Genomic DNA, 13,975 nt, shown 5'->3' with positions numbered 1-13,975 from the left:
TCAGTATGTCTTTGTAGAATGGGAGGAAATCCACACAAACACAGGGAGAACATATAAACTCCTTGCAGATGTTGTTCCTGGCGCGATTTGAACCCAGGACTCCAGCGCTGCGAGGCTGCAGTGCTAACTACTGAGCCACCGTGTTGTCCCGCATCTTTCTATGGCGTACTGATCATAGAGGTGAACACTTTGATGAAGGGAAACATAAAAAAAACAAAAAGGGATGTTAGTGAGTGATGTCCGGGGACTCTTGTGACTCCCGAGGTCACTGCAGCGAGAACTTAAGCCAAAACAATCCCCCCAGGTGGACAGGTGAGTCTCCCAGCCTCCTTGCCCCGGGTTTGTAATTCCTGGACAACCCTTATACAGTGTGTAATGATCAGGTCATCTCTGATCTGTCCCCCATGTGACTGATATTGTAGATGGTGGGGGATGTTTGTAGCAATGAGGACGGAATCCATTGACTATGGCCAGCTGGGAATCCTCCGGTCACTTTGGGCACTATGTGACATAAGACGTCGTGTAGCCCAAACCTTCGGCATGTCCAGCTGTCAGGCAGTGTGGGAGTCGCACATAAACAAGCGGTTACATAAGGTTATTGCAAAAAGTTGGCACGAGTAACGTACTTTACAAGAGGGAAATTGTGACGTTTTCTTTGTGCTTCTTATTCCTGTTATTGTTTCCTTACTAGTAGAGACTTTGGTTATGACTTCAGTCAAGTTCCAAGCACGTTGCTTAGTGTTACGTTAGGTCTTCTGACTATACACGCTGCTCCGTTACCTCCTACCTGCCTATACACCATCCGATAGTGACTTTATATGCAGAGTCTGTGCGTCCACTAGGTCAGCTCCCACGTGTAGAGTCGGCAGAGGCGTCTGCTTCACGGACATGTCTGCACTGGTTTACATACCGTGCAACAGCTGTATGGATTCCCGGCGAGGAAACAATGCATTACTTGGAGACATTGCAGACATTTTACTCCGGTTACATCAGGCAGACCGCTTACTTTTAATGTATAGTACAGGCGGTGGTGTTTTTGTCCTAGGAACGAACATGTAAGGGGATTTTCCCAGACCTTGACCTCTGATCAGCAGGGTCAGGTGCTCGGGTCCTGTCCAATCAGCTGTTTGGATGAGCCTTGCCGAGCACAGCGGCAGACATTTGTGCGCTCACTGTGCCTGGTACCACAGCCCATCCTATTCATTTTCAGGCCATGTGACTTAATGACTGGTCAACGTGGCCGGTGATGGAGAATCTGTGCTCTGGTAGCGCAGCTTCAGCGCAATGTGGCGGCAGTGCCTTGCGGTTCTGTACACCGAGAATTTGCATCGTTTTACTCTGTGGACTTTCTATTACAATTATACCTGTAGGGAAACCACTGGCGTGTCCTTAGGTTTAATTGACCTGCTGCGGTTTACAAAACCATGCCGGTCAGAAAGCAGAAGTCTAAGAACTTCCTATAGAGTTCCCATTCCTTCTGTAGCTACTACTAGGTTTGGCTTAAAAAAAATGCAGCAAAATCTGCAACCAAAAAATCAGCTTTTCTGCAACGTGGGTCCTCCACTTTAATGTTGGCCAGATGGTGACAGTCACTTAATAAATTAGGGTGGGCAGTTTTTTGTTTAAGGACTTGTTTAACCCTTTTTGTTAGAGCCTGATGAAAGTATTGTAAAGCCTGTAACAGTTCACTTAAAGGGATCCTATCAGTCAGACACAATTTTTCGTAGGTACCACATCCGAATAGCCTTAAGAAAGGCTATTCTTCTCCTACCCGTTCGCCTACAATCCCGTTTTTTGTCGGTATGTAAATGAGCTCTCTCGCAGCACTGGGGGCGGGCCCCAGCCTCAGACGGCACTGCGTGCGTCCCCAATGCTACGAGAGAACTCTCTCCAGCGCAGTCTCCTCTTCTTCAGCAGCGTCATCTTCAGCCTCTTCTTCCAGCGGTGGCTTGTAACTTCTAAGGACTCGGGCAGAGTAGACGAGAAAATGGTCGCTTGCACAATATTGTAAGCCAGTAACCAGATTTATTGCAAATTATTATTTATTTATATAGCACCATTAATTCCATGGTGCTGTACATTATATTAATCCCATGGTGCTGTACATTATTATATTAATCCCATGGTGCTGTACATTATTATATTAATTCCATGGTGCTGTACATTATTATATTAATCCCATGGTGCTGTACATTATTATATTAATTCCATGGTGCTGTACATTATTATATTAATTCCATGGTGCTGTACATTATTATATTAATTACATGGTGCTATACATTATTATATTAATCCCATGGTGCTCTGTACATTATTACCGTATTTTTCGGACTATAAGACGCACCTAGGTTTTAGAGGAGGAAAATAGGGGAAAAAAATTTTGAAGCAAAAACTGGTAAAATATTTAATACTAGCTGTTACCCGCGACTTCGTCTGCGGTGATTGTAGCAGTGGGTATATACAGGCGCGGGTAAGGTTTTCGTACTGTGTATATGGTATGGGATATGAAATGTAACTTTGTATCTTGTTTTTGCTGTAATTCAGAGAATACATGAGACTTTTGTGTTGAATGTAATTTGTATTTGAGCTGCTATATATACGGTGTTGTGAGAAACTTTACATAGTGACTTTGGGACAGAAGTATTTGAAGTTAACCCTTTCCCGCCGATGGCATTTTTTGATTTTCGTTTTTGACTCCCCTCCTTCTAAACCCCATAACTTTTTTATTTCTCCGCTCCCAGAGCCATATGAGGTCTTAATTTTTGCGGGACAAATTTTTCTTCATGATGCCACCATTGTTTATTCTATATCATGTACTGGGAAGCAGGGGAAAAATTCAGAATGGGGTGGATTTGAAGAAAAATGCATTTCTGCGACTTTCTTACGGGCTTTGGTTTTACGGCGTTCACTGTGCAACCAAAATGACATGTCCCCTGTATTCTGTGTTTCGTTACGATTCCGGGGATACCAAATTTATATGGTTTTATTTACATTTTGACCCCTTAAAAAAAATCCCAAACTGTGTTAAAAAATTATTTTTTGAAAAGTCGCCATATTCTGACAGCCGTAACTTTTTAATACGTCCGTGTACGGGGATGTATACGGCGTCTTTTTTTGCGGGACCGGGTGTACTTTGTAGTTCTACCATTTTCGGGAAATGTTATTGCTTTGATCACTTTTTATTCAATTTTTTATCAGAATCAAAACAGTGAAAAAATGGCGGTTTGGCACTTTTGACCATTTTTCCCGCTACGGCGTTTACCGAACAGGAAAAATATTTGTATAGCTTTGTACAGCGGGCGATTTCGGACGTGGGGATACCTAACATGTATGTGTTTCACAGTTTTTAACTACTTTTATATGTGTTCTAGGGAAAGGGGGGTGATTTGAATTTTTAATCCTTTTTATTTATTTTTTTATATTTTTTTACTTTTTGTTAACTTTTTTTTTTTTTGCATTTATTAGACCGCCTAGGGGTATTGACATGGGTGGGTGGTGTCGCGGATTGTCAGAGCGGTGGGGTTTGGCAAACATGGCTGCTCCGGAGCGTTAAAGAGCGCCTCCTGGAGTATCGTTAAGGTGAGGGGCAAAGTGGTAAAGTATATGTATATGAGATTGTGTGGGGTTAGGGGCGAGGCTGTAGAGGGCAATATGAATTTTGGGGCTTGCTATGGTCCAAAGTGTGTGAGATTGCAGAGATGGTGGTGTGAGTTTGGGTTTTGTGGGGGTCCTGGCACAAACGTATGTGCGCTATTGTGACGAAAAGTAGCCTATTGCGCAATCGGGTGTATTAACTATGTTTGTGGAAAATTTCAGCCAAATCGGTGGAGCGGTTTTTCCGTGATTGAGGAACAAACATCCGAACATCCAAACTCACAAACCCACAAACTTTCACATTTATAATATTAATAGGATATGGGAGTTGTAGTTTTGCAACAGCTGCAAGGCCACATTGACAGGTGACCCTGCAGCTGTACGGGGACGCATAGAGCGTTTTTTTTGCGGGGCCAGCTGTAATTTTGGGGGATATCTATTGCTTAGATCACCTTGTATTGAAAAAAAAAAACAGGAGGTGATTTAGAACTTTTATTTATTTCATATTTTTAAAGCTTTTTTATTTTTTTATTTTTTATTTTTTTAACTATTTTATTCCCCCCCCTCCCCCGGGGCTTGAACGTGCGGTCACTTGATCGCAAGTCCCATAGATGTGCAACAACTATACAACTGTATAACTGTACAACTGTATTGCCGTCTATGGGACATTCTGTCTATTAGTATTACGGCTGGTCATAGACCCAGCCGCAATACTAATATAGCCGTGACAGGCCGGGGAGCCTCATTAGGCTCCCGGCTGTCACCCGAACAGGTCGGCTCCTGCGATATCGCCGCGCAGGAGCCGGCCTGCAACTCTACAGGTACGGGGCCGGTGGGGACCGGCCCCGGGGGAGAAGGGGCCACGGATACTGACCCGGCATCCTCTGTACTAGAGAGGCGGATGCCGGCACGGGATAGACGCCGGGGCCTGAGACATCGCTACGATCCTCTGCCCTGCATGAAGCCCTGCCCTGCAGGGCAGAGATGCGCAGCGATGTCTCAGGCCCCGGCACCTGTAATGGCGTCTATCACTTGCCGGCTTCCGTCTCTCTATTACAGCGGATGCCAGGCGCCACCTTCAGACTATAAGACGCACCCTTCTTTTCCCCAAAAATTTTGGGGAAAAAAAGTGCGTCTTATAGTCCGAAAAATACGGTATATTAATTCCATGGTTCTGTACATTATTATATTAATTCCATAGTGCTCTGTACATTATTATATTAATCCCATGGTGCTCTGTACATTATTATATTAATTCCATGGTTCTGTACATTATTATATTAATCCCATGGTGCTCTGTACATTATTATATTAATCCCATGGTGCTCTGTACATTATTATATTAATCCCATGGTGCTCTGTACATTATTATATTAATCCCATGGTGCTTTACATTTGGGGGTTACATACAGTACACAAAATATACAGGTAGATATAATACTAACAGTGATCGGCTGGCACAGTGGGGTAGAGGGCCCTGCCCGCGAGGGCTTACAGTCTATGGGGGAAGGGGGTAGAGACAGAAGGAGAGGGGGAGACTGTACAGATGGGGGTGCGGTGATAGTGTTATTGGGGGGTGTAGGCCTTCCTGAATAGGGGAGTCTTCAGGGCCTTCTTGAATCCTGTGATTGTGGGGGTCAGCCTTATGTGTATTGGTAAGGAGTTCCAGAGTATGGGGGATGCACGGGAGAAATCTTGGAGACGGTTGTGTGAGGAGCGGATGAGAGCAGAGCGGAGTAGGAGGTCATTGGAGGATCTGAGGTTACGTGTGGGCAGGTAGCGGGAGATGAGGTCAGAGATATATGGAGGGGACAGGTTGTGGATGAGGTCAGAGATATATGGAGGGGACAGGTGAGGTCAGAGATATATGGAGGGGACAGGTGAGGTCAGAGATATATGGAGGGGACAGGTAAGGTCAGAGATATATGGAGGGGACAGGTGAGGTCAGAGATATATGGAGGGGACAGGTGAGGTCAGAGATATATGGAGGGGACAGGTGAGAATGGCTTTGTATGTTAGCGTTAGTAGCTTGAACTCAATTCTCTGGGCTATGGGGTAGCCAGTGGAGGGACTGGCAGGGGGGAGGGGTGAAATTAAGCGGGCAGCACAGTTTAGGGTGGACTGGAGGGGGGCGAGGGGGTTTGCTGGGAGTCCATGGAGAAGGGTGTTGCAGTAGTCTAAGCGGGAGATTATGAGGTCCTGGACGAGCATCTTAGTGGTTTCAGGGGTGGGGAAGGAGCAGATTTGGTGGATATTCTTGAGTTGGAGGTGTTGAGGGTTTGAACATGTGACTTGAAGGATAGGTCGAAGTCCAGGGTTACCCCAAGGCATCGGGCCTGTGGGACAGGGATAATTGAGTGTTTGTGGGACCAGCTTTGGCAACCTACGAGTGTGCATGGGGTGCCCGGTCTTATAGGGCTTGTTGGATGCTGCAGGTTATGGGTGATCTCTTCTCTGGTTACATTGAGCCATGCGCTGCCGATAATCTGCCTCTTCTATCAATCCATGCACCCCAATGGGGAGAGACAAGTGAAGCCGAGATCATTTCACTCCTCAATATCAGAATTGTGTGACTGGCACATCAGGGACCGACATCTGACTAATACCTTTAGTTACAACATTTTAGCGTTATTTGCGTCTTTCTCGCAGCCGCCTCTCCCTCTCCATAGACTTCTTAAACAGATCACCTCGGAATGAAACCTTTTTCTTTAATGAGATGTTCTTAATATTTTCGCCTACTTGGTTGCTGATGTGCGGTAGACGCTGGTATTATAAGCAGGGCATTGGCACAGATCTACACCTGGGCGGGTTCAGTCTGGCCCCAGGACTGGGATCCTCTTCTATGATGCCTTCTCATTGCTATAGTGTCCTATATGGATGTTATTATAGTATAGCAATCCTAGACAATGAGCCAACATACAGTCTGTATCTGAGACCAAACCCTCCCGTGTGATGTCGGCCTCCAGCACTTGAGTGGCCCAAACCCTTTGCCTGCTACACAGCAGTGTCTTATGAAATCGCTACTGTGACACTGCCACAGACTTTCTACATGTAAAATCCCCAGTGTGATTGCTGTGTGTGAACCTGCCCTTAAAGTCTTGAATGGACTCTGTATAGGCTAAGCTTTGAAGGCTGTGTCCTATAACAGGATCTGCTGGAGTAATCCTGCTAAGCTTCAGCTAAGACGTGTACATACCTTCTCCGAGGGCCGGAGTGTTGTACAAACAGACGTGCACTTGTTAATATCATGTGGTGACAGTGCGGCTTCTTATGGTAAGGAATGCCGTCTATACTGCAAACAGCCCGCTCCTTGGTGGCTATATACACTGACAGTGCGGCTACTTCATACATATGTGTGTATAAAGATATATATATATATATATATATATATATATACACATACACACCGCCTGATTCTTGTATAGCAATATGCTTTGTCTTATGTTCACAATAGTCACATTTGACATTCCTTTGTAGGCAGATTGTTCATAGTAAGGTGTTCATGGCCTCCCTATAGTTTAAGGCAGGGGTGGGCAATTCATTTTCCCATGGGGCCACATGAGAAATTGTAACGGTTCTAGAGGGCCATGTGCACAGTGGCAATTTTAGCTCCACCCACTTCTCTGCTGACTCCGCCCATTCACAATCATTTTTCCATGTGCCCAACAAAGTAAAATCCTCCTAGTGTCACCCTAACATTATACACCCCCACATTATAACGTTTCCCTCCAAATGTCCCACAGTATTAAGTCCCTCTCCTGGTGCCCCAGTATAAACCAGGAGAACTTAGAGGGGAGATTAGACTGGGGCAGCTGGAGGGGGACATTAAACTGGTGGCAACTAGAGGCAGACATGTCCCCTTCCAGCTAGCCCCCATGGTTTAATATCCTCCTCCAGCTGCCCCAGTTTAATGTCCCCCCTCCATGTGCATTCAGTTTAACTGCCCCCCTACATCTGCCCCTAGTTCCCCCCTCTTGCTCACACATGCTGTCTCTTCTCTCTTTATCATCCAGTAGCCTCCATTGCCAGCAGCTTGCATAAAGCACACCGTCCCGTGTGGCTCCGCCCACTAACAAGTCATAGCCTATCCTGGTGATAGGCTTTGATGACATCATCACAGGTCCTTGAGAAAACTTCAACTAGCTATGCGGGCCAGATAGAAGCAGTCAGAGGGCCGGATGTGGCCCACGGCCCGGACATTGCCCAGGTCTGGGTTAAGGGTAAGTTCCCACGGGTTTTTTTGGTCAGGATTTTGAGGCCATATTCGCCTCAAAATCCTGACCAAAAGGACAGCTCCCGTTGAAATCAATGGAAGCTGGTCAGTTCTTTTTTTACCGGGAGCCGGGCTCCTGAAAAAAGGAAGTGTCCTGCTCATTCTTCAGGTGGATTTGCCTCGTGACCTCCACCTGAAGATACTCCCTCCCGACTAGGACCATTCATTTGGGCCTATTCTGGAGCGGAGTGCGCGACTAGGTGCCACTGCACCGCACCGGCATCCAGTCGCAACTACCTGTATTTTGGCCTCAGGTTCCGGTCCAAAAAACCCCATGTGAACTTACCCTAAGGCTTTCACATCCACGGCCGGAGTCTTAGTTCGACACAGTTGCTGTTTTATAATGATGGACCGGGACAATGGAGAGACCACGCTAGTGTGAAGAGTAGTGGCGCGTGTAGACTTCAAAGATACGGGGCTGCAATACCAAAATCAAATGTGTACAACATGCACAAGCATGCTCCTGGCACGTAGATGGTGCTGGGTAGTCTCTGTACCGGGATCTGCAGGGGTCCCTGGGGTGTAGAGACCCTTATAATAGGATAGAACCAAATCTATAGGGTGACGAGCCAATGAAGCAATGCAGAGAATATGGAAGTCTGCAGGGGAGTACATTGTGGGGGTCAGACCAGTCTTGGGTTAGGGGGCGACTTTAGGCAGCAATTTTATTCCTTCAGAGCAGTTGTAGTTCTTTGTAAGTAAGTCAGGCCCCGCCCCAGATACAAACGAGGTTAATTTGCATATCCATAAAAGGTAATTACTAGAGCTGAGCGAGCACTATTCGAAACTCAAGTTTCGAATAGTACGCACCCATAGGAATGTATGGACGTAGCCGGCACACAGAGGGTTAAGCGGCAGGCTGCTGGCAAAGTCAGCGCACCGGCTGTGTCCATTCAATCCTATGGATGCATGCTATTCGAAACTGGAGTTGCGAACAGTACTCGCTCATCTCTAATAATTATCTCCGCGTTGCGTCATTGGTTTGTCGTCGCTCCTATTATAAATCCATAAAATCCAGGTTTGGAAGGTATTTTAGACGTCATGAATTCCCTTCGAGTTCTCCTTTATGTGACAATTCCAAAAATTAAGTTTTTGTTTTGTTTACTGATCATTTCTAAAATGGTTGCTTTTGGGGGAAGGGGGACTGGTTTAGCAATTTATATTTTTGTCACTTACCCTTTCCCCCTCCTCTTTCTCCACAGGCTAAATACTGATCATGGGGGCATTTTTGGACAAACCTAAAACCGAGAAACACAACGCTCACGGAGCCGGCAATGGCTTGCAATACGGACTCAGCAGCATGCAAGGCTGGCGTGTGGAGATGGAAGACGCTCACACCGCCGTCGTGGGAATCCCTCACGGCCTGGAGGACTGGTCGTTCTTTGCCGTTTACGACGGCCACGCCGGGTCCCGCGTTGCGAATTACTGCTCCTCGCACTTGTTAGAGCACATTACAGATAACGAAGACTTCAGGGCAGCTGAAATGACAGGATCCAACGTGGAACCTTCCGTAGAAAACGTTAAAAGTGGCATTCGAACTGGATTTTTAAAAATTGACGAGTATATGCGCAACTTTGCCGATTTAAGGAACGGCATGGACAGAAGCGGCTCCACCGCAGTGGCGGTCCTTATTTCACCCAGCCACGTGTATTTCATCAACTGTGGGGATTCTAGGTCTGTATTGTATAGGAGCGGACAAGTTTGCTTTTCCACACAGGATCACAAGCCTTGCAATCCAAGGGAGAAAGAAAGGATTCAGAATGCCGGAGGCAGCGTCATGATTCAGCGCGTCAACGGATCCTTAGCGGTTTCTCGCGCCCTCGGGGACTATGACTACAAGTGTGTCGATGGCAAAGGCCCCACCGAGCAGCTCGTCTCTCCCGAGCCTGAGGTCTATGAGATTGTACGGGCAGAAGATGATGAGTTTATAATACTAGCGTGCGACGGCATTTGGGATGTCATGAGCAACGAAGAGCTTTGTGAATTTGTCAAGTATAGGCTTCAGTTAACGGATGACCTGGAGAAAGTCTGCAATTCCGTAGTGGACACCTGTTTACATAAGGTAAGGGAATAGAGGAAAGGGGTGCGTGTCCAGGACAGACTCTCACGCTCTGTGGTTATTGAATGGAGTCTTGTCAGTGGTTTTGACCCTTCAGAAACCTACTAATATTATAAAGGTGAAAGTTTGTGTTTTGGATGTTTGTTCCTCAATCACACGAAAACCGATTTGTGTGAAATTTTCCACAAACATAGTTCATAGGCAGGATTGAAAGATAGGCTACTTTTCGACACAATCACGGACATACGTTCTTGCCAGGAGCCGCAGAAAACCAAAACTCATAGCAGCAGCTCTGCAATCCCACACACTTCTTAGCATAGCAAGCCACAAACTCTCTATTGCCGCCTCCGGGCTAGCCCCTAACCCCAGGCAATAACATTTACATATACTTTCCCACTTCCCCGTTCATGTTAAGGTTACTCCAGCGGCCTACCTCTTCCACGCTCAGGACCCAGCATCTTTGCTGAACACCAGCGCAATCGGGATCCGCGACACCGGCCGCCCAGCCAACTACATTGTACTTGCAGGAGCATGCGCACATTACCGACATACACAACATCTTCCGGGACGCCACCACTTGGCGGCAGTCGCAGAGATGATGGGGGTGCCGTGGGGTGTGGCCAGGGCCATAGGAGAGAGGGGGCGGGAAGGGTGATGAGCTCGGGGGGAGGAGGGTGGCTGCAGGGAGCCAGGAGCAGCCGGTAGGTAAAGAGCCTGCGGGGACAGGTGAGGAGCAAATGGGACAGGGGCGCGCAGGAGTGGATGTGGTGGCAACCGGCCGATCATAACCAACGGCGAATGCCTAAATATCAGCGGCTCAGGGCCAACTCCATCCCACAGATGAAGTTGCGGGCAGATGCTAGTGGCTGATATATTTTGGGATGGAATGACTTATTTGGAGGTCATACAAGTGGAATGAGCGAAAAATCTGTTATATTGTCCCTGTGACTGCAAAAGTTACCACTTTAGCTTTAAATTAAGATTATTGGGGCAAATTTGTGAAGATTGGCCTTAACTCCAGTATTCATAACCCTATCGGTGTTGTTGGGTGCACCTAATCCGTTATATGGCCTACAGACTTCATAGCCCTGCCCCAGGGCTGACCCTACATCTTTGTAATTCCCAGGGCTCTGACCAAATTCGGCATGACCCCTCCCCTCTGCTCTGACCGTCAGCTCTTACAGTCTCCTTACTGAACATTATAATCTGGGGGTTCAGTGCCGAGAGCCCCGACCACTACACAAAGTGACCTCTCCCTGGGCACTTGTCATAGGACCAGGGCAATTAAAATGGACCCCTATTGTCAGATCACTTCTGTGCCCCTATTCACTTAAAGTTTTTCAGGCACAAAAATGTTAGTGCTATTAATGGGTTAATAAATGCACCCATATACCTTTTAGCATGTTGAGTGATTTATGGATGTGTTTGGGAGGTGCAGGTGACCTGCTTTTGTTTACAAGATTCCGCTTCCTGTTATATAACTTCCTCACCCCCCCACCCCCAGGATAGGCTATGACTTGTTAGTGGGCGGAGCCGTACAGGACTGTGTGCTTTCTGCAAGCTACCGGCAATGGAGGCTGCTGGATGATAAAGAGAGAAGAGACAGTATGTGTGAGCAAGAGGGGGGAACTAGGGGCAGATGTAGGGGGGGCAGGTAAACTGAATACACATGGAAGGGGGGACATTAAACTGGGGCAGCTGGAGGAGGATATTAAACCATGGGGGTTAGCTGGAGGGGGACATGTCTGCCTGTAGTTGCCCCGAGTTTAATGTCTCCCCGCCAACTATCCCCACTGTTTAATGTCCCCTGCAGCTGCCCTAGTTTCTGCTAGTTTATACTGGGGCACCAGGAGAGGGACTTAATACTGTGGGACATTTGGAGGGAAACGTTATAATGTGGGGGCATATAATGTACGGGTGACTATAGGAGGATTATACTGTGTGGGGGCACATGGAAAAATGATTGAGAATGGGCGGAGTCAGCATAGGAGTGGGTGGAGCTAAGTTTGCCATGGCACGCATGGCCCTCTAGAACCGTTACAATTTCTCATGTGGCCCCATGGGAAAATGAATTGCCCACCCCTGCCATAGATGATCGATACCTACAAACAGTATTCAGTCAAAGTGTTGATAAAGGAGAGTGTATATGAATCCATGTAGGTGCCCAACAACTAAACAAACAGGATAGGACCTACATAAGGACCGAAGCGGCTAGAGAGGAAATGCATTGCAAGGGGAATCTATAAACCTAATCTGGAAGAATGTGTGGGGTTGTGCGGTGACGTGAGGGAAAGATTGGTGGGATTATGGGGCCGAGGGAAACAGGTATCGGTGATAATGGTGGTGGGCAGCGGGAAGATGGATCAAAAGGATGATTGTACAGTATCATTAGGATTGTTGGGTTCTAAGGTTTGAAGCTTAAATATCCAATATGATTCTCTGTCGTAATTTTTGAAACCAATTGTGGATAGTTGTGGAAATCTGTTCAATTGGCATAATGGTAATGTTGGAAAACTTGCTGTGATGGGCGCTGGCAACGTGCGGACAGGTTATGTTTCAGATCTGCTTTGGAAACTTTCCTTCTGTGTCCATCAATCCTACAGTGGGATGGCTGGACCCGCGTATTGGCGGCCACAGGGGCATTCTAATAAATTGGAGTTGCAATCTAGATGTGATTGGAGAAAGGCTCCTGTGTCACATTCGATTGGAAGGATGTGGCTTTGTGTCTAATATTAGAGCAACAGAGACCTCTAGGGTGGCCACATTACACCCCCAGTGGTTTTCGGATAGGGTTCAAGGGTGGGGTAAGGGTTTGCTTGGCACTAGAACATTGCGTAAGGTGGTAGACCTCCTGAACGTCGGTCTGTTTCCTATGGAGTAATTTAGTTAGGGGCTGGTTACTGAGAAGAACATGTCCATGTTTGAGGATCGCCTTGATTTTGGTGCGCCCTGAGTTATAGGTGGCGATATTCCTTCTACATGGGGGAAGGGGAGCGGGTGAACTAGATGAGTGGGGTCGGGGTGGTCAGACACGATTCCTGGCCTTATTGAAGGCATGTTTAACAATGGAGTTTAGGTGTTTTTCCTCCTCGAAACCTGTTCATGAGACGGAGTGCCTGCTGGTTGAAAGTCTGGTCATTGTCACAGTCTTTGCATATTCGCTTAAATTGACTGTCCGGTATGTTTCTCCGCCAGGGGCCGTAGTGAGGACGGGTGTATTCCAGGTAACGTCAGCAGTTATAATATGTGTGCATGTACCAAAAAAAAACCGTCCGGTGTAATGGTGAGGAGTAGGTCAAGAAATGTCCACTACTACTACTTCACCATCCCACTCGGCAACTTCAGGTCTGTGCATCACTATCCTACTAGGATGTTCGTCTCGTTTTTGGAACCCCCTCCTCTCTACATGTCAATAGAGCTCTTCAAGTTCCATCTGTCGCTCCTATTGCAGCAGAGGACTGTTCCTCACTTTACTGCACCTCCACCTCCTCTATGGCACTTACTGACCTTATAAAGGGAGCGACGGCAGGGACTGAGGCTGCTAGGTTAGGGTCCGCTAAGCGCCATTGTAAGGACATGCTACTGGTTTAGGGGCCCCAAATCTGATGACTGGTTACTCTTGGCTAGATCTCGTGATAGTAATGATTGTCATACGCCATGTTTTGTCTTATAAATGTGCTTTAACTCTGCGTTGTTTGACCCGTTCTAGCCAGAAGGACAGTAAGCAAGTCAGCATGGGGCTTGCTTCTGAAATTTAAGATTAGTGTTTGTGTTGCATGTATTAGTGGCAGTAAGGCCTGGTTTACGTTTGGGGAGTCCAATTGGGGACTCCCTGAATGAAAACCTAATCCACTTTTTAAAAAAAAAAAAAAGCGGTTACTGGTGGACCCCATAGATCAGACCTGGGCAATGTACGGCCCATGGACCATATCCGGCCGCCTGACTGATTCAGTCCGGCCCGCATAGCTTGACTACGGAGGTGTGTCTAGGGAGGCGTGTCTTAGAGCCAGCAGGATAGTGCAAGAAGATGGAGACGTGTGGTGTGTGTC

General features: G+C 47.0%; 1 protein-coding gene across 7 annotated transcripts in view; it reads left to right on the top strand.

The window, feature by feature from the left end:
* PPM1B (protein phosphatase, Mg2+/Mn2+ dependent 1B) overlaps nt 1-13,975 on the top strand; it is a 60,422-nt gene that overhangs the window by 38,393 nt on the left and 8,054 nt on the right. For all 7 annotated transcript variants that reach the window (XM_075267042.1, XM_075267041.1, XM_075267040.1 and 4 more), the window contains exon 2: nt 9,070-9,929. In XM_075267042.1, the coding sequence (XP_075123143.1) occupies nt 9,084-9,929 (846 nt within the window). In that variant the 5' untranslated portion in view covers nt 9,070-9,083. The remainder of the gene's footprint in view (nt 1-9,069; nt 9,930-13,975) is intronic.

The sequence above is a fragment of the Leptodactylus fuscus genome, chromosome 3 (genome assembly GCF_031893055.1).
Source record: "Leptodactylus fuscus isolate aLepFus1 chromosome 3, aLepFus1.hap2, whole genome shotgun sequence".
Taxonomy (NCBI): Eukaryota; Metazoa; Chordata; class Amphibia; order Anura; family Leptodactylidae; genus Leptodactylus; species Leptodactylus fuscus.
Note: the sequence above shows the minus strand (reverse complement) of the source record. Positions and strands in the feature narration are given on the sequence as shown.